This window comes from Sus scrofa, chromosome 16, assembly GCF_054392235.1.
Source record: "Sus scrofa isolate SSC_HxYL_T2T_F1_AM1 chromosome 16, Sscrofa_HxYL_maternal_Yorkshire_Landrace_v2.0, whole genome shotgun sequence".
Classification (NCBI taxonomy): domain Eukaryota; kingdom Metazoa; phylum Chordata; class Mammalia; order Artiodactyla; family Suidae; genus Sus; species Sus scrofa.
In genome coordinates this window covers 46,560,593-46,580,478 of record NC_139398.1, presented here as the reverse complement: position 1 = coordinate 46,580,478, position 19,886 = coordinate 46,560,593, and the positions used below count along the sequence as shown (strand labels likewise).

General features: G+C 35.3%; 1 protein-coding gene and 1 pseudogene across 4 annotated transcripts in view; both read right to left on the bottom strand.

Annotated features, from left to right (window-relative positions):
- Positions 1-19,886, bottom strand: part of MTREX (Mtr4 exosome RNA helicase) — a 126,226-nt gene that overhangs the window by 17,482 nt on the left and 88,858 nt on the right. For 3 of the 4 annotated variants that reach the window (XR_014831302.1, XM_085002229.1, XM_003133964.7), the window contains exons 20-24: positions 18,939-19,049; positions 17,610-17,798; positions 11,861-12,024; positions 6,819-6,924; positions 2,604-2,660 (exon numbers count right to left, since the gene is read on the bottom strand). Coding sequence is in view for 2 of the 4 variants with exons in the window: in XM_085002229.1 (XP_084858355.1) it covers positions 2,604-2,660; positions 6,819-6,924; positions 11,861-12,024; positions 17,610-17,798; positions 18,939-19,049 (627 nt within the window). In the remaining 2 variants the exon portion in view is untranslated. Of the gene's footprint in view, positions 1-1,470; positions 2,011-2,537; positions 2,661-6,818; positions 6,925-11,860; positions 12,025-17,609; positions 17,799-18,938; positions 19,050-19,886 lie in introns of those variants that run through there. The other variant, XR_014831303.1, reaches the window with a different exon arrangement.
- Positions 11,178-11,548, bottom strand: LOC100515804 (large ribosomal subunit protein eL34 pseudogene; annotated as a pseudogene).

Here is a 19,886-nt window from a genome sequence, read left to right as displayed (position 1 = left end):
AGTCTGGGAGAGTTATGTCTCCTGCTTGGTTTTTGTTTCTCAGGATTGCTTTGGCGATTCTGGGTCTTTTGTTGTTCCATATAAATGTTTGGATTGTTTGTTCTAGTTCTGTGATAAATGTCATGGGTAATTTGATAGGGATTGCATTGAATCTGTAGATTGCTTTGGGTAGGATGGCCATTTTTACAATATTGATTTTCCCAATCCAGGAACATGGAATATCTTTCCTTTTCTTTACATCTTCTTTGATTTCTTTGATTAAAGTTTTATAGTTCTCGGCACATAGGTCCTTTACCTCTTTGGTCAGGTGTATTCCGAGGTATTTGATTTTGTGAGGTGCAATTTTAAAAGGTATCGTATTTTTGCATTCCTTTTCTAATGTTTCATTGCTGGTATAAAGAAATGCAACTGACTTCTGAATGTTAATCTTATATCCTGCTACTTTGCTGAATTTATTAATCAGTTCAAGTAGTTTTGGGGTTGAGTCCTTAGGGTTTTCTATGTATAGTATCATGTCATCTGCATACAGTGACAGTTTGATCTCTTCTCTTCCTATATGGATGCCTTTTATTTCTTTTGTTTGTCTAATTGCTGTGGCTAGGACTTCCAAAACTATGTTGAAGAGCAGTGGTGAGAGTGGGCATCCCTGTCTTGTTCCAGATTTGAGTGAGAAGGCTTTCAGTTTTTCTCCACTGAGTATTATATTTGCTGTGGGTTTATCATAAATGGCTTTGATTATATTCAGGAATGTTCCCTCTATACCCACTTTGGCGAGGGTCTTGATCATGAATGGATGTTGGACTTTGTCAAATGCTTTTTCTGCGTCCATTGAGATGATCATATGATTTTTGACTTTTCTTTTGTTAATGTGGTGTATGATGTTGATTGATTTGTGTATGTTGAACCATCCTTGTGAACCTGGGATGAACCCTACCTGGTCATGGTGTGTAATTTTTTTGATATGTTGTTAGATTCGGTTGGCTAAGATTTTGTTGAGAATTTTTGCATCTATATTCATCAATGATATTGGCCGATAGTTTTCTTTTTTGGAGTATCTCTGTCTGGTTTTGGAATGAGGGTGATGGTGGCACCATAGAATGTCTTTGGGAGTATTCTTTCTTCTTCAACCTTTTGAAAGAGTTTAAGGAGGATGGGCACCAATTCCTCTTTATATGTTTGATAAAATTCACCTGTTAAGCCATCTGGTCCTGGGCTTTTATTTGTAGGGAGTGTTTTTATGACATATTCAATTTCATTTCTAGTGATCGGTCTGTTCAGTTGGTCTGTTTCTGCTTGATTCAGTTTTGGCAGGCTGTAAGATTCTAGAAAATTGTCCATTTCTTCCAGATTGTCAAACTTATTGCCATATAGTTGTTCATTGTATTCTCTTATGGTTTTTTGTATTTCTGCTGTATCCGTTGTGATTTCTCCTTTTTCATTTATAATTTTGGTTATTTGGGTTCTTTCCTCTTTTTAGTGAGTCTGGCCAGGGGTTTGTCAATTTTGTTTAGCTTTTCCAAGAACCAGCTCTTGGTTTTATTAATTTTCTCTATTGTTTTTTGAATCTCTATTTTACTGATTTCTTCTTTGATCTTTATAATTTCCTTCCTCTGCTGACTTTAGGTCTTTTTTGTTCTTCTTTTTCTAGTTCGTTTAGGTGGAGGGTTAAGTTGTCAATTTGGGATCTTTCTTCTTTTTGGAGAAAGGCCTGTATTGCTGTAAATTTCCCTCTGAGCACTGCTTTTGCAGCATCCCATAGATTTTGAGAGGTTGTGTCTTCATTATCATTTGTTTCAAGGTATTTTTTTATTTCCTTCTTGATTTCCTCATTGACCCATTGGTTTTTTAGTAGCATGTTGTTTAGTCTCCATGTAGTAGGTTTTTTCTCTTTCTTCTCCCATGGTTGATTTCTTTTTTTTTTTTTTTTTTTTGTCTTTTGTCTTTTTGTTGTTGTTCTTGTTGTTGTTGCTATTTCTTGGGCCGCTCCTGCAGCATATGGAGGTTCCCAGGCTAGGGGTCGAATCGGAGATGTAGCCACCGGCCTATGCCAGAGCCACAGCAACGCGGGATCCGAGCCACGTCTGCAACCTACACCACAGCTCACGGCAACGCCGGATCGTTAACCCACTGAGCAAGGGCAGGGACCGAACCAGCAACCTCATGATTCCTAGTCGGATTCGTTAACCACTGCGCCACGACGGGAACTCCCCCATGGTTGATTTCTAATTTCATGGCACTGTGGTCAGAGAAGATACTTGAGATAATTTCTGTGCTCCTAAATTTATTGAGGTTAGCTTTGTGTCCCAATATGTGGTCGATTATTGAGAATGTTCCATGAGCATTTGAGAAGAATGTGTATTCTGATTTTTTTGGATGTAGTGTCCTGAAGATATCAATTAAGTCTAACTTTTCTATTGTTTCCTTTAGGATCTCTGTTGCTCTAAGATGCCATTCTTAACACCAATGAAAACGATGAACGGCAGCTGCAGCTCCAATTCAACCCCTAGCCTGGGAACTTCCATATGCCACAGGTGCACTCCCCCCAAAAAAAGTTTATTTTACAATATACTATTCATAAAATACGTAATTCAAAAAAATCTTACCTGCATTTGACGAAGTGGTCCTGCTAACTGCTCTGTTAATTTGGGCATCTCACTAGACTATAAAAGAAAAGGAAGATTAGACATAAAATTCAAGTTTAAAATGCAGTGTATACTATCTGCTTTTACAAACAAAACTTTCATGATATCCATTAATTTCAAATTATAAAACCTTAGTCATTGGTATTTAGAATTTCTCAACTTTTAGTTTATATAAGCAAAATTACCACTCCTCTTATCCTAAATTATACTATTCTTTCTTACATATTACACTGCTACATTTGCAAAGTGTGCCAAACAAGCTATTTTCTGTGACCACAAATGGAATTGAAGGAGAGCAAATACTGTAAAACATGCATAGTTTAGTTATATCAACATTTATAAACTGTTGTATTATACTTTGATTTCTGAAAGTTTTGGCTTCTAGGCAACTCTCAATCTGTGGAAACTGAAGTAATGCCCTCAATTTTAATCTTACCCGGATAATTCTAGCTGTAACCACTTTTAGGATAGTTTGCATGAGTTACAGAGTTCTTAATATTGTTTTCCCTCTAGTGAAAAATCCATTAATTTCTCAATTAGAATAATAGGAGTTTCAGGTTTATTACTAACGAGTCAAATCAGCTTGGACAAGCTGAATTCTATGTGTTGATTTCTAATGCTGTCCAAGAGAAAGAAATGGTCAGATCCTCAAAACCTATAGGCTTGTAATTAGAATAGAGACATTATTATGGAACAAATTTTAACAAAAGTAGACTTAGTATACAAAAATAAAATGATACAAGAAAGGTACATATGTATGTATTCATGTATGTGTGAGACAGGATTTAAAGCAATTATAGGTGCATTTTTAAAAAGCAACTACAGGTTAGCTGAAATAGATTTGCCTTTATTTTTTCTTTTTGGCTGCATCCGCAGCATACAGACATTCCCAGGCCAGGGATCGAACCTGAGCCATAGCAGCAAGTGACCCAAGCTGCTGCAGTGACAACGCTGGATCCTTAACTTGCTGCACCACAAGGGAACTGTAATCTTTAACTTAAGCATCAGTATTTACATAGGGCTTGGTTTTGATCTATATCATGTAGCTACATATATTATGTAATATATCATGAACCAGATTGTCTCATTTCTGTTAAAAAAAATCAGAATGGATGATGAAAAAGCAAAATGGCCAAAATGAACTCAACATCTCAGTTTAATAGTGAAAAGTATTCAAGACCGTTCATGTCTTTGACATTGTGTCCAATCATGGTCAACAAATACTGATCACCTCCTCTTGCAGCCAGCTCTAAGTAGAAGGCACTAAGATAAGTGTCTTTTTAACAATACTTTTTCCACCAGGAATATGCATGGTTTGCTACTTATCTCTCTTCAGGTCTCAGTTCAAATTTCACTCTATCAGTGAAGCTTTTTCTAATCAACTTATTTAGAACAGTAACCCCAGCACCCCCAACAATTTATATCTACCTCCCCTGCTTCTTTTCTCCAAAACCCTCATCACCTTTCAACATACTATGTGTGTACTTTCTTTATTGTTTATCTTATGCACTAGCATACAAGTATTATGAAAGCAAAAATTTCTGGTGTTTCTCTAGTGCCTAGGTCTTTGCACTACATGCAGTGGGTGCTTAATAAATATTTGTAGATACTTGATATTTATATTATAATGACTGTGTGAAATCTTCAAATTTACTTTTAATGATATAAAATACAGAAGCCCAATTTTAGAAACAACACAAACACATTTCAATTAATTAATTAGTTATTTACACCACACCTATGGCATGTGGTAGTTTCTGAGCCAGGGATCAAACCTGCACTGCAGTTATAGCCTGTACCACTGCCGTGGCAATGCTCAATCTTTAACCTGCTGTGCCACACGGTAAGCTAGAAAGCATACTTTTAAAAGTATCAACAAAATTCCATGTGACTTTTGGTATAATTATCCATCTTGCTGTTAAAAGGCACTACCACAAAGACAAGGAAGAATTGATGACACTATATGTTACACAGTGTGGCTTCAGTAAACAAATCTTAACTACATATAGTGATATCCTGTCCCAAGATTTAAGAGTTGTGGTTTGGTTAAGCCCAACTCCTGTGAAGAGTTAACATTCCTGCTCTCTCAGAGGACAGGATTTTTGTAGTGCCAGTCACATCAATTAAAAAAAAAAAAAAAAAAAAGCCAAACCTCTGGCCAGTCTCACCAAGAAAAGGAGAGAAAAACCCCAAATAACAAAATAAGAAATGATAAAGGAGAAATCACAACAGATAATGCAGAAATACAAAAAACCATAAAAGAATACTATGAACAGCTATATGTCAAAAAATTTGACAACCTAGAAGAAATGGACAACTTTCTAGACTTACAGCCTGCCAAAAGTGAATCAAGAAGTAGTAGATCAACTGAACAGACCAATCACTAGAAATGAAATTGAATATGTCATAAAAACACTCCCTACAAATAAAAGTCCAGGACCAGGTGGCTTCACAGGCAAATTCTACCAAACATACATACAGGAACTTATACCTATCCTCCTTAAACTTCTCCAAAAGGTTGAAGAAGGAGGAACACTTCCAAAAACATTCTATGATGCCACCATCATCCTAAAACTAAAACCAGACAAAGATACTATCAAAAAAGAAAATTATAGGCCTATGTCTTCGATGAATATAGATGCAAAAATTCTCAAATTCTCAAAATTTTAGCTGAATCCATCAACATATAAAAAAGGTCATACACCATGACCAAGTAGGATTCATCCCAGGTTCGCAAGGGTGGTTCAACATATGCAAATCAATCAACATCATACACCACATTAACAAAAGAAAAGTCAAAAACCACATGATCATCTCAACAGATGCAGAGAAAGCATCTGACAAAGTCCAACATCCCTTCATGATAAAAACTCTTACCAAAGTGGGTATAGAGGGAACATACCTTAACATAATAAAAGCCATTTAGGACAAAAACTCCTCAAACTGATCAACAAATTCATCTAAACCTTAGATCTGTTCAAAGAAAATTTGATGAACATTCTTAACAACTATCTTGGAAATTAATGCAATTGAAGTTTGAATCTAAGGAAACAGCCAAACACATAATATTTTGTAAGAAATGCATTCCTCATGTGCAAATTAAATTATTTCATAGGTGCATGGCAGGCATTCTTAGAAAAATATAAATAGTTTCTGGATAACTGCCATATTTGTTATCACTGCTACTATAGTTAAAATTCTAATTTCTAATCTGAGAACTGATAGAAAATACCTATCTACTTCAAAAAGTTATGTATTTGATCTCCTTAATAAGTAAGGAAATGCTTATTGGATAAACAGGTCAAAGGCAGAACTGAAAAGTGTCTTACACTACTTTTTTAAAGGTTAAACTAAGTGTGTACGGTAAAAGATTCTCTGAAAAATTATATAGCAACATTAAATTATTTTTAGAAGGTACATGCTCTTGTCCTACTCTTATTTTGTCAATTTCATATTCAATGAAAAAATAATTTGAAATATGAAACAAGCATTTTACTTTTTAAAGCAAATCATACTGCCTTATGGAATAAAGTATGATTAGTGTTCTTTTGGTGTTCTAGCCAGCACTTAATTACTGCTAAACCAGCAATGAGAATCATACACTATTACCTCAAATCTTGCCTGTGAAAACTAAGACTTCAGCATCTAGTGGAATAAGCTGCCTCATAGAATGTATATATGTATATGTATAATTGATTTACTTTGCTATATACCTGAAACTTACACAACCTTCTGAATCAACTATACTTCAATAAAATGTATTTCAAAAAAACAAAACAAAATTAAGAGAAGAGGTATTAATTTAATCTCACTCCCTTTTCATTTACTAGTTTTGATTAACTCTACCTTTTTTTTTTTCTTTCTAGGACTGTGCAACTAGGCCAGACCTTCAAATAATGCACTGAGTTACAGTGCAAATTTACGACTTGGAGTCTGATTAATGATGACTATCTAAATAAAATTCTACTTTACTCTCTTTTCTGGTAATATGCATTTAATTATTTCTCTCTTACTACTTTTGGGTTAAAGTTACACTGATTTCTAATTAACATTACCTATAATATGTAACTATGAAGTAATATTTTTATAATTTAAAAAAGATCCATAATAATATTAAAGTTAAGTTACAGGATAATGTGAACTGATAAATAAGAGATGCTAAACCTATTAACTTACATTTTCTTGAAACACAAAGCAGCTCAGCAGTGCCGTTGCCTGTTCTGCAGATAGGTCATTGAAAAGGCCATTGAACATCATCTCAGTTAGAAGGAGCTCATCAGCACTATACCACCACAAAAAAAGGGGTGTGGTGGGGGGAAAGAGAGAATAAACTTCATGTCAGAATATAAAAACATACATCTGTACCTACAGATCCTTAAGATATACTTTCAAATAAAATGCTATTTGACCATGAGTAGTAGATGAACTGATAAAGATCTATTTAACTAAGGAAATGGCAGTTCTTTATATTTACGAATATATAAATAATAAATACGAAATGAGTGTTTTAGATAAAAAGCCTACTCCAGCAAATATCAAAATGCACATAATTCATCAGAATAAAGAACCATTTAACTCTCAGAATACCAGAAAAAATAGGCATTACTATGTATTACCTAGGTTCAAGAAACTTTTTGTTTTCAACTCAATTCATTTTTGATTATTCTACAAATAATTTAAAAAAATAAAAATAATGGAAAACAACTTTATTAGAAATCTTAATTAGAATACACCCATAGCAAATACACATTTTATCCACAATTTCCTAGTGTTAAGCATGTAACAGGAGTTCCCGATGTGGCGCAGTGGTTAAAGAATCAGACTAGTAACCATGAGGTCGAGGGTTCGGTCCCTGCCCTTGCTCAGTGGGTTAACGATCCGGCGTTGGCGTGAGCTGTGGTGTAGATCGCAGACATGGCTCAGATCCCGCGTTGCTGTGGCTCTGGCGTAGGCTGGCAGCTACAGCTTCGATTCGACCCCTAGCCTGGGAACCTCCATATGCCGAGGGAGCGGCCCAAGAAATGGCAAAAAGACAATTAAAAAAAAAAAAAAAAAAAAGAATATAACAAATTGCTACTCATCAACTGTCATCATGAATCTGAAGTATACCCAACAATCCGATTTCAAACATATCTTTGAAAGGTACTAGCTTATTATTTATGTTTCTTTGTGCACTCGCATAGTCACAATGTACTACTGACTTCAGATTTTAAATCCATCTATTTTAGGTTCAAGGATATCATTATTTTTGGTTCTTCTTTTGTATTATCTAAATATAATATTTTAAAAGACTTTGACATCATAATTTCACTGATGAGGGAAAGGCCATATTCTTTGCTCTGTAGTTGTACAACATTTTCGCATTCAGTTTTATATTATAAAGACAACAGACTTACATTATAAAGATCAGAATGATCAACCCAATAAATAGTTTTCATCTCTTCATCATCTGTTTCTTTTCATTTTTTTTTTTTTTGTATTTGACTAAGAATTATATCAAGGAAAATTTACCAGACAAATCACAAAAGATGAAAGGTAGAGTTACAAGTCCTTTTTAGCAAAATAAGATGGTCCAAGCTCTTATCACAAAATATCACATAACTAAATCCTTTCTACTAAATAGAAAAGTGAGTAAAATAATAAAAATCTTACATTTTTCCATTATTTTTCCCTTTGCCATAATGGATGAAAAATGAAAAATTTCTGAATTCTGTGTTTAATGAAAGCAGACTACAATGATGGTATCTGTAAAAGTCTATAATCAAGGTTCCATAAATTATCTTACATTTATAAAAGAGTTTAATGGATCCATGCAGTAACTGAAAGGTTATTACCCTTATTAAAAAACAGAAATCTTTCTTATTTGGAGAAGATTTCTAAAAAATAATAAAGTCATGAACTATCAACATTTACAAATAGTAATAACTACTCAAAATAAAGTAAAAACTAAATTTGGGTTCCTAGTAGTAAACAAGAGGTAAGTAAAGCCTACAGAACAAAAATACAAATAAAGCAAGACTACTTCTGTAGTCAAATGTGGGAGGTAGACAAGAAAGACAATAATCACAGGACAACAATTTAACAGACAATTATATAGGCAATTACTCAAAACAGTTAAGGAGCCTAAAATCAAACTGAAGAAACTAAAAGCAAATTTCAGAAGATCTTGAGAAAAATATGTAGGGAGTGCAATAGGGAATGAGGGAAAGATCATGGTAAATGAAGAAACATCATGTGTAAGATATGGCAACAGACAAGATAGAGAGGGAAAGGCAAGAATACACTAAATTATGGAATACATTCTAAAAGCAATATGGAATCACTGAGAGTTACCTAAGAATGCCATGCTTTAGAAAGAAGATTCTGAAAGCAAGGGTATAAATATGGGTTATAGAGACAATAAGATAAGATAGGAGATAATAAGACAATAATAATAATAATAATAAGATAATAAGACAATAAGATAATAAGATAATAAGACAATAAGATAAGATAGGAGATAATAAGATAATAAGATAGGAGATAATAAGATATAAGATACAAGATATAAGATAGGAGGCAATGAATAGTCGGGAGGGCTACTGTGGCACTTTAGGCAAGAAACAATGAAGGATGCACCTTAGTCAGTGGGAATAGTTAAAACAGCATGGTGGTAAGAAGAGAAAACAATCAAGAAGTTGTGGGAAGAGAGGGAGAAGAGAGAAGGAATCTATGATGAGAGAAGGATGATGCCTCAGTTTTTGCCTTTAGTGGTTAGATCTTATTCATTATTTAGCAAGACAGACCAGAGGGTGAACTGTGGGGGAAAAGTTAAGTATTTTGATATGTGACACTGTAATCCCTATTTCTAAATATTCTTTCTTCCAAGACAAAATAAATCTAGTTATAGGTACCTAAGAGAAATTAGTTTCTATATTAATTATTAAATACCATATAACATTACAAAGAAATAATTACAATAACATTAACTTTGGCATTTAAATCAGCAGTCTGATAGTAGTTGAGATTTAAACTGGGGCAAATTTTTAACCTTATGGTGCCTAGGGTTCCTTAATTACAAAGTAGGAAAGCTTAATTTATCACAAGTTAAAGACAACTACAATCCTGTGGGACAGATCTAACAGGAGGAAATGTTTAATTTGGTTTGCACAGAGACTTCAGAATTTTGAAATAGTTTATGAACATTTAAAAATCAAGATATTTTCACCTAAAAATTCTGGATTTGGGGGTTTTCCACGTTGAAAACTCTGATACCACATTATTCTGTAATAACTAATTGGAGCTGGGTAGTTGCTGTTCCTTTTTGGTGGCCAAGAATTGTCCTATGTGCCAAAGAATCTTGGCCCCTATAGACATTTGAATTCATATCTAAACTAGATGATCAGTAAGAACAATATGAATAAGACTTCATCAGGAATGGCCAAAACCACATAAAAAGATAATTTTCTGGTCCCATCAATTATGGCTTTCGTGAAGCCATAAAAACTTTCAAAATGTCTTTTATGGACTCACAGAAAATAATGGTCATGACTATGTCAAAACATGTATCTTCAAAATGTTGGTAGTAATGTGTGACACTGAGCCAGAACCATCCAAAGGGCCCTTCTAGAAATTTGTGACCCACATAAAACAACCAGAAGAACGAAATGACTGTTACTTTAAGTTATTTAGTTCTAAGGTTATTTGTAATGTGGCAAGATTATCAAAACAGAGAATATCTTGTATACAATTTTAAAAGCTCATATTCACTTTTAAGTTGTAGCCTATAAAGTGCTATATTCTAATAGCCTACTGTTAGCCCAAAACATTACATTAAAAAGGGTAATGATTATTAGACTGAGTTTCAAAATGGGAAAATGCTCAAAATTGTAAAAAAAAAAAAAAAAAGAAAGTATACAAAATCATGTATAAACTAAGATTACAATTTTTTTGGCTTTTTGATTTTTTTATTACTCAAAAAAGCTTCATTTTTCTTGTCTTTCTGCCATTTTCTTGGGCTGCTCCCATGGCATATGGAGGTTCCCAGGCTAGGGGTCTAAACAGAGCTGTAGCTGCCGGCCTACGCCAGTGCCACAGCAACACAGGATCCGAGCCGCGTCTGCAACCTACACCACAGCTCACGGCAACGCTGGATCCTTAACCCACTGAGTGAGGCCAGGGATCGAACCCGCAACCTCATGGTTCCTAGTCGGATTCGTTAACCACTGAGCCACGACGAGAACTCCAAAAAAACTTCATTTTTTTTTTTTTTTTTTTTTTGTCTTTTTGTCTTTTTTTGTTGTTGTTGTTGTTGTTGTTGCTATTTCTTGGGCCGCTCCCGCGGCATATGGAGGTTCCCAGGCTAGGGGTCGAATCGGAGCTGTAGCCACCAGCCTACGCCAGAGCCACAGCAACGCGGGATCCGAGCCGCGTCTGCAACCTACACCACAGCTCACGGCAACGCCGGATCGTTAACCCACTGAGCAAGGGCAGGGACCGAACCTGCAACCTCATGGTTCCTAGTCGGATTCGTTAACCACTGCGCCACGACGGGAACTCCCATTTTTTTTTTTATTTAGCTTTCTGACTCTGTGCTTGTGCTTTCAACACTTTCACAATGATTTCCTGCTCCTCGATAAGGAAGGTGTGCTTGATTCTGTCCCGGACACATTTTTAGCACACATGGAACCACCATAGGCCCAGCTAACGTGTTTTTTCATTTTAGACAATCTCAAAAGAACTTCAGGTCTCACAGCACAAACTCCTCGAAGCTGGCCTGGGCACACGCCACATGCATATTTTGGTGCTTTCCCAACTTTCTTGGTATAAAGGTAAACAATTTGATTACCAGGGTTTTGGGACAGCCTGGTTTTATTAGATGCTGTGTTGTAGGATGGCCTACGATGGTATGCCAATCGCTGGACCATTCATTGTGAATGCTTCTGGATACCGTGCCCATAAGAGGAGTAAGATTACAATTATTTAAGAATGCCACAATGCATTAAAATAAAGAAAAAGGAAATACATGAAAATGCTAATAGTTTGTGTTAATTATTGGGATTAAAGAGAATTTTATTCTCCCTTTCTAATTTCTCAACTTCATGGTCAACACCTGTATTTTAATATGGGAGGTATTGTACACACTCTAAAGATAACTCTTTTTCCAAAAGACTAAAAGCTCTCATTTAAAAAACAGTATCCCATTTTAAAATCAGTTTTCTAGAATAACCAAGTTTTACCTGCTTATTTCACAAGCCACTCGTCCTTTCATCTCTATGACATCAGAAGAAGTAGCAAATCCCAACCTCCTTAAAACACGTTTGCGACATTTGAGTTCATCCATTTGTAAAACAGTTCTTGCCTTCTTCAGTTCTCGCTTTGCAGATTTAATATCTATTGCAATCTAAGGTATATAAAAGTATAAAGGGAGTTCAATAACAAAGTAAACAAAATAAAACAACATTTAGTCATGAAACAAAAAATATGGTATTTGGGAAGGGGGAAGGGGAGCATAGGAGTTTCTTAGATACTACCCCAGGATATTACATAAGAGGAATGATATATCTGAGGTTATTAAATACTAGCAAAAATGTTAAATATATGAGAAATATAAAATATCCATTTGAAAAATTTGAAGCAGAGTAAGGAGATTGAGAAATTGTTAAAAGCTTAAAAGTTGGAGAACAGATCACTGTTCTTACTTAAATGAGGAGGGGTAAAGAAGAAGGTTTAGAAGGAGAGAAGTGAGCTGGATAGCCATAAACTAAATGAGGTAACCTGCAGGAGGCAGAAAAAGTCAGTGTGAATTAAGACAGGCCCTCCATTTGCATTTGATACTCATGGTACTAAAGTAGCAGACATATCAGCTCCAGGTTTTCATCCTTAGGAAATTAGGAGGTAACTCAGAAAATAATAAAAGAAAGATGACAGTCTACTAATCTTATTTCTTAGCTACTTATATTTCCCTTATATGCCCTGAAAAGTGTTCCTTCTCTTTGCCCTCAAATTGTATTACCAATCTGCCTAAGCTGGAAATAGATTTAGCAAAGAGAACAGGTCTTTATAGACATAGATGAAAGCTTAAAAGGAAAACATTATTTTGAGGTCATTCTTTAGAGCGGATGAGTTTTGAAATTCCATTCACCAGTAAATACTACATACTTTTCCACTGAGACACAGGATGACCAGTACAAAAGCAAGAAAACAAAGATGGGATCCTGAAGTGAGGCCTGAAGTTCAGAAAAGCAATGAAAGAAAAGTTTAGGGACTGAGAAGCTGAAATTCAGAAACTCTGGAATTTTGCAGATGATTTAGTCAACTGAGTAGAATAAATTTTAAAGGTAATGATGGTGGTCAGGAACTGATATTTATCAATAGCTAACTATGTATCCTCTTTCTTGCAGTACTTTACATCATTTCACTCAATTCTTACAGCAATATGAGTTAGGTAACTAATATTAAACGTATATTTTACAGATGAGAAAACCAAGGCAGAGAGAGATCACCAAGCAGACTGGTCAGGAACACAGAGCTAGAGCTAGCAAGTAATAAAAGATGGGATTCAAACTCAAGCTATCAGACTCTAGAAACTAAACTCTTACCAATTATTTACACTGCTATGAACAGATACGTTGTCACAATGCTAGGAGGACAAGAGCAATGTTTTCTATGTTCAAATACACTATGCTACCTAGCATGATTTATCAGAAAAATAATTGTCTTCTAAAGTATCATTGAAAATGCCCATTTATTAGCACAAAAGACTGTATTAAGAATCCAGGAGTTCCCGTCGTGGCGCAGTGGTTAACGAATCTGACTAGGAACCATGAGGTTGCGGGTTCGATCCCTGCCCTTGCTCAGTGGGTTAACGATCCGGCGTTGCCGTGAGCTGTGGTGTAGGTTGCAGACGCGGCTCGGATTCCGCGTTGCTGTGGCTCTGGCGTAAGCCGGTGGCTACAGCTCCGATTCAACCCCTAGCCTGGGAACCTCCATATGCCGCGGAAGCGGCCCAAGAAATAGCAACAATAACAACAACAACAACAAAGACAAAAAGACAAAAAAAAAAAAAAAAAAAGAATCCAGAGGCATACAAAGCTTACTAGGTTGGTGGAAGGGAGCCTACTAGTTAAGATTTTTATCTCAATAATTTTTATATTGATTACATGTTGAAATGTATTTTGGAAGTATTGAGTTACATAAAAATCTCATGAAAATTAATTTCACCTGTTTCTTTTCAATTTTTTAATAATGTGGCTACTGAAGAATTTAAAATCATATAAGTGGCTTGTATTAATTTCTATTGGATGATGCTGTTCTAGATCTATTTCTATATACTTTAAAAGAACGTAGATATCCACGAGTACATAGATATAGGGGCTTTTCTCACTGAAGTGAGATCATCCTCCTTTTCCATTCAGTATATTAGGACCTTTCCCCAAAAAAGCATATATAAATTTACCTCTTTCTTATTAATGGCCATACTGACACCCATTGAGTGGATGCGCATAACTCACACATATCTAATTCTCTACTGAAGAACAATGAGGTTGTTTATCACCATTTGCTTTTCAAACAATACTACAAGAACATCCTTGTACTGCCTCACTTTGCAGTTTCAGTCCTAGAGGGTGGGAAACCTGGGTCAGAAGGTGTGAGCAATTAAAATGCTGACAGCTGAGGGGTCAGATTTTGAAGACTTCCTACGCAGGGATAAGGGATATCAAATTCATCTTGCAGTCACTAGGAGGTCATAAGAAGACTTGTTTTTTTCCCCTAACTTCTTAACTCTTTGTAGTTTTCTTTCATAAAAACATGCAATATAAGAAGTTCCCATTGTGGCTCAGGAATAATGAACCAGACTTGTGTCCCTGAGAACACAGGCTCAGTCCCTGGCCCTGCTTAGCAGGTTAAGGATCCAGCGTTGCCATGAACTGCAGTGTAGGTCACAGACACAGTTCAGATCTGGCATTGCTGTGACTGCAGACTTTGTGGCAGCTGCACCTCTAATTAGACCCCTAGCCTAGGAACTTTCATATGCCGTAGGTGCAGCCCTTAAAAAAAAAAAAAAGAAAAGAAAAAAAAAGCAATATAAGCACATTACAGACAACGGGGGTAGGGAGGCACAGACCTACTATAGTTTCACTGTCCAAATACACCTTCTTAAGGTTTTCCTTTCAGTCTTTTCCAGTGTATGTTTTTACTTTGCCTAAACTGTAATCATAGTCCACATTGATTTTAGGTCCTGTTTCTTAAATTTAATGCTTCTACATAAGTATTTTTTCCATGTATTGCAATCTTCAGTTTATTTAGCCAGTCTTTCAACCAGACATGAGGGCCTTTTCCTATATTTGAGTAACTCAGCCTCCCTCTGTGGCTTCAAACCACCTTCTCCATGGTTGGTTTCCTGTCACCACTCAACCAAACTCAAGTCTCTCCATTCCTGTGTTATGGAATTGTTAAGGATGACGCTCTAGTGGCCACATAGGGGATAACTGGGAGAAGGGAGGGAGCTGATGCAATGGGCCTCGTGAGAGATGAGCAGGCCAGGATCACAAGAGTCTAAAGCTTTCTGTGTTTCAGTTTCCTCATCTTGAGAAGAAATCTTCATGGTGGGCCAAAGCACGGCATCGTGTCCTACATGTTCCCTGAGAACACACTTGCTGTGCCCAATGTGGCACAAGGCCACATCATGATAGTTCACAAAAGGCTAGAAAGAGACAGTGCTGTACAACTATGACTGAACAAATTATTCTATTAAGCCGAGTTTCTATTCATATTGTTTATTTAATAAATACTAAGCATCTACTTTATAAAAATAGATCGTTATGGGAGATATGGGAGAACACAAATAAACTAAAGAGAAACACCTGAAAATAATGACCTTAAAATCTAGTTTGTGGGACAGGAAGACAAACGTGATAAAAGTGGCATATGATAAAATTTGAAAAATGTTAATAGCAAGGAGCTATAAGCTTCAAGGAGCAAGTGACATTTATATACACAAAAGATTCTAGATGAAGACAAGTGGATAGTGGAAAGAAATGTATTCACTTCAAAAAGCTTTTTCTAAATCCATTATTCAGAATGGCTTTAAGAATGCTTTTACTGGTTAGAGAATATAGTTAGTTACCCTAAAATTGTGTACTTCATATCCTGGGATAGCTATACTTAAAAATACAGCCAGTGGAGTCCTCTTGTGGTGCAGCAGGGTTAAGGAGCTGGTGCTATCACTGCAGTGGCTCAGGTCGCTGCTACGGTGGGGGTTCAATCCCTGGCCTGGGAACTTCCACATGCTGTGGGCACAGCCAAAGAAAAAAAGAAAGAAAAAAATAAAATAATTCCTCCTCAAAAAACAAACACCACCCCCCTCCAAAACTGACAATAACAAATGTTGGTGAGTATGTGGAGAAACTGAAACCCTAATAAATTGCTAGTGAGAATGTAAAGTGGTATAGCCACTTTGGAAAACACTTTGGCAGTTTCTCAAAAAATTAAACATAGGAGTTACCGTGTGGCATAGTGGGCTAAGGATCCAGCACTGTCACTGAAGCAGCTCGGGTGATTGCTGTGGTGCACATTCAATCCCTGGCCCAAGAATATCCACATGGCACAAGCACACCCCCGTCCCCCTCCAAAAAGTTAAACATAGAGTTTACTTTATGACCCACAATTCTACCCAATTCCACCTAAGAGAAATGAACATGTCCATACAAAAATTTGTACTCAAAATGTTTATAGCAGTATTATTCATAATAGTCAAAAAGCAGAAAAACTCCAAATTATTTTTGCTTTGATTTAATGATTTATTATTGAAAATCTTGGAATCTAAAGAATCATTACACAGTTTGATGTTGCAAACTTTTAAAATGCCTTGGAGTTCCTGTCGTGGCTTAGAGGAAACGAATCTGACTAGCATCCATGAGGACGCAGGTTCAATCCCTGGCCTCACTCAGTGGATTAAGTATCTGGCATTGCCGTGAGTGTGGTGTAGGTCGTAGATGTGGCTTGGATCCCAAGTTCCTGTGACTGTGACATAGGCCCGTAGTTACAGCTCCAATGGGACCCCTATAGCCTGGGACCCTCCATATGCTGTGGTGTAACCCTAAAACACAAAAAACAAACCAATAAAATAAAATAAAATAAAATAAAAACAATAAAATGCCTTGCACTTAGGAAAGTTTTGCTGTAGAAGGAATATATAAAAATACATATATATATATATATATATCTCTCCCCTCAGTAATTCTGACACATTTACCAGTAGCGAATTATAATTTTCGATTGAGGTTTTCCTTATCTGCATAGTTGATGAAAAATCCTTTGGAAAGGCATACAAATTGTTATTTGTCCTGAGAAAAGGATATTTAAGAATGTAAATATTCATAGATGAGGTAGAGTCATCTATCTTTATTAGTCTCCCACCAAAAACAGAATAGGTAAAACTCCAAATGTTCACCAACTGATGAATGTTAAGTACAATGTGATATATACATACAATGGATTATTTTCCAGCCATAAACAGGAATAAAGTACAAGTTCCTGCTACAATATGGATGAACCATGAAGACAATATGTTTAGTGAAAAACGGAGACATACAAGCCAGATACTGTATGACTTAATTTATATGAAATCTCCAGAAGGGACAAATCCATAGAGGCAGAAAGTAGACTGCCAGGGGTTGGAAGGTAGGGAAATGTGCAATGATTGGAGTGATGAAAATGTGCTGGATAATGGTAATACCTGCAGATATCTGTGAATATATTAAAAACCACTGAAGTGGATGCTTTAAAATGTTATGCTATGGGGATGACATCTCAAAGTGATTAACTTTTTCTTTCCTCTAAAGAGTTGATAGTTCACTTTAAAGATAGATAGACATTTTGCTATTTAGCTGATCAAACCAATAGGAAAAGCAAGTGAAAAATATATACTAATTCACTTAGTGAAATACATAGACTTCTATGATAAAAAATAAGTTTTAGCCATACCTGTGCTTTTTTTTCACAAAGCGTATACACAGTTTCCAAATTTGGATCATTGTGAAGTGGATGAGAATACATTCGATGCTCAAAAGCCTCTACTTTCTGGATGACTTTTTTCAGTCCTTGATCTTGTATGCCCATGTCATCAATAGGATCTAATAAGGGAACACCATCAGGAAAGCGTTTCTGAACTTCCTGAAACAAAATATTTAAAATTTATTTTTTTATCTCACAGACAAAATTAGTTAAGACTAAACTATATCAATATCTCTTTTTATGTTTTTTCTATGCACATAGAAATGTATTATAATTTTCAAATGATTCTAATATTTAAAGATGAATAGTTCTGGATGTGGTATAACTTACTGATAAAACTCATCATTGTATTTTTAGGTTGTTGTAACTTCTTGGCATTATAAATAATCCTGTATTGAACATCTCAAGAGCAAACTATCTTCAATTTTCTGATTACTTCCTTGGGGCTGATTTCTAGAGAGGGCACTACAGAGAAGAAAGATAAAGGGTCCAGATACCTAATTTTTTCTCTTTTTTAAACATGATTTATAATGAAAATATGAGTTCAGAGAAGAGACAGGTCACTATTGGCTGGTATCCCACTGGAAGATTTTCAGGGTCTTGGATAAGCATTAAGGTAATATAGGATTTGGCCAGTTAGAAATCAAAGGAAAAAAAAAAAAAAAGGAGGTTACTGACAAAGAAATTCTGTAAAACTGTCCAGAGAATTATTCACTTCAGAAAGCCCACTATGGACCACAGCTTAAAAATTCCTAGTCTATACTGAAAGCATCCTGTTTTCTGAGATTTATATATATATATATATATATATATATATATATATATATAGCCTTTGCTATATAGTAAATTCAAATATTTATTGACTAAATAACAAAGTTCTTTTTTATTTTCCAACTGGAAAATAAAAGTTTCTATAAAGTCTTAATTTTTCCTATTTTAAAAAGTATTTCATCCATGTATAAAAGATACTGTGAATAAAAGTCTTGGTATATGATTTTATACATAAAACTTTTAATAGTCTATAGTTATTTTCACTCATTTTTTAACATACAATAGTGGCCACTTGTTCCTTTGTGAGCCCCTCTTTTAGACTGACTTTGTTGGTAGATCCACAGAGAGGCCTGACTATATACAGATCTGCTGCCAATATTTTTGTTAAAAATAGCTGCTACAGTTGGTAGTGTTTATAGTTTTTCTGAAAGAAAGCAATATATTTAAAAGCATTTCAGGTGCCTTGTTATAAACCCTGTTTTTATTTACATAAAATTTATATTTAATTGGTAAAATTAACATGTATACCTGTATTGATTTTAAAACACTCTGTCTATTGTCCAGGGGTCGAAGGTCTTTAGGAATGTAAAGCCTAACACTGCTGATAGCAGACAGGAGATGCACCAATACTGGAACAACCTATCAACAAAAGTTACATATATTTATTACAATTAAAATCACATCATTTCCAAATTCTGCAATTAAATTTAGCTTGAATACTTAAAAGGAAACTGCATTTACAATATGGGACAGGTATATTAAGTACACAGTAATCACTGTGGAAGTTTAGTGAAAAGCTTAGTAGAAATTATATTTAAAAAGTAAAACAAATTCAAACTCTGAAGTAACAGGCAAATAAATGGTACGTAAAAATGAGTCCCTCAACACAAAATCTATACTTTATTTACTTTTGCATCCCCAGTATTTGGTACTTTTTGAATACCTAAAAGTACTACATCACCACATAGGTTTCAAGACTCCTACTGAGGTTCAGATGGCCAAGTAAGATTCATGTAATCCCTGGATGAGCCAGAACACAGAGAAGAAAAGAGGCATTTCAAGCAGAGAAAACAATATACTCCATTACACTAACCTTGAAGAACACCTATCTTTAAACTTTCCTCCATGCTTTCTCCTGACAAGAATATCTTTCTTTTCCCTCACTATCAATATGCTTTCTTTAAATTCATTCCCTTTAAATTCAGAGGGCCTCTATAAACTGAGGCAAGGATAACATTTTCACAGATTCACATCTGTCAGCATATTGGTCTCCCATGGTTACCTTTCACAGTGATCACCACTAGAACTACTGTCATTCACTTACTGATAACAAATATATTCACTGTGCTTTACTGAGCAAAATGATACAATGATGGAATGTGGATTCTAGAGTCAAGACTGCCTGGGTTTGAATTCAGTCTTCCATTAGTTGTGTGACTTTGAGCAACTTACTTATTAACCTTTTACAGCTTTAGT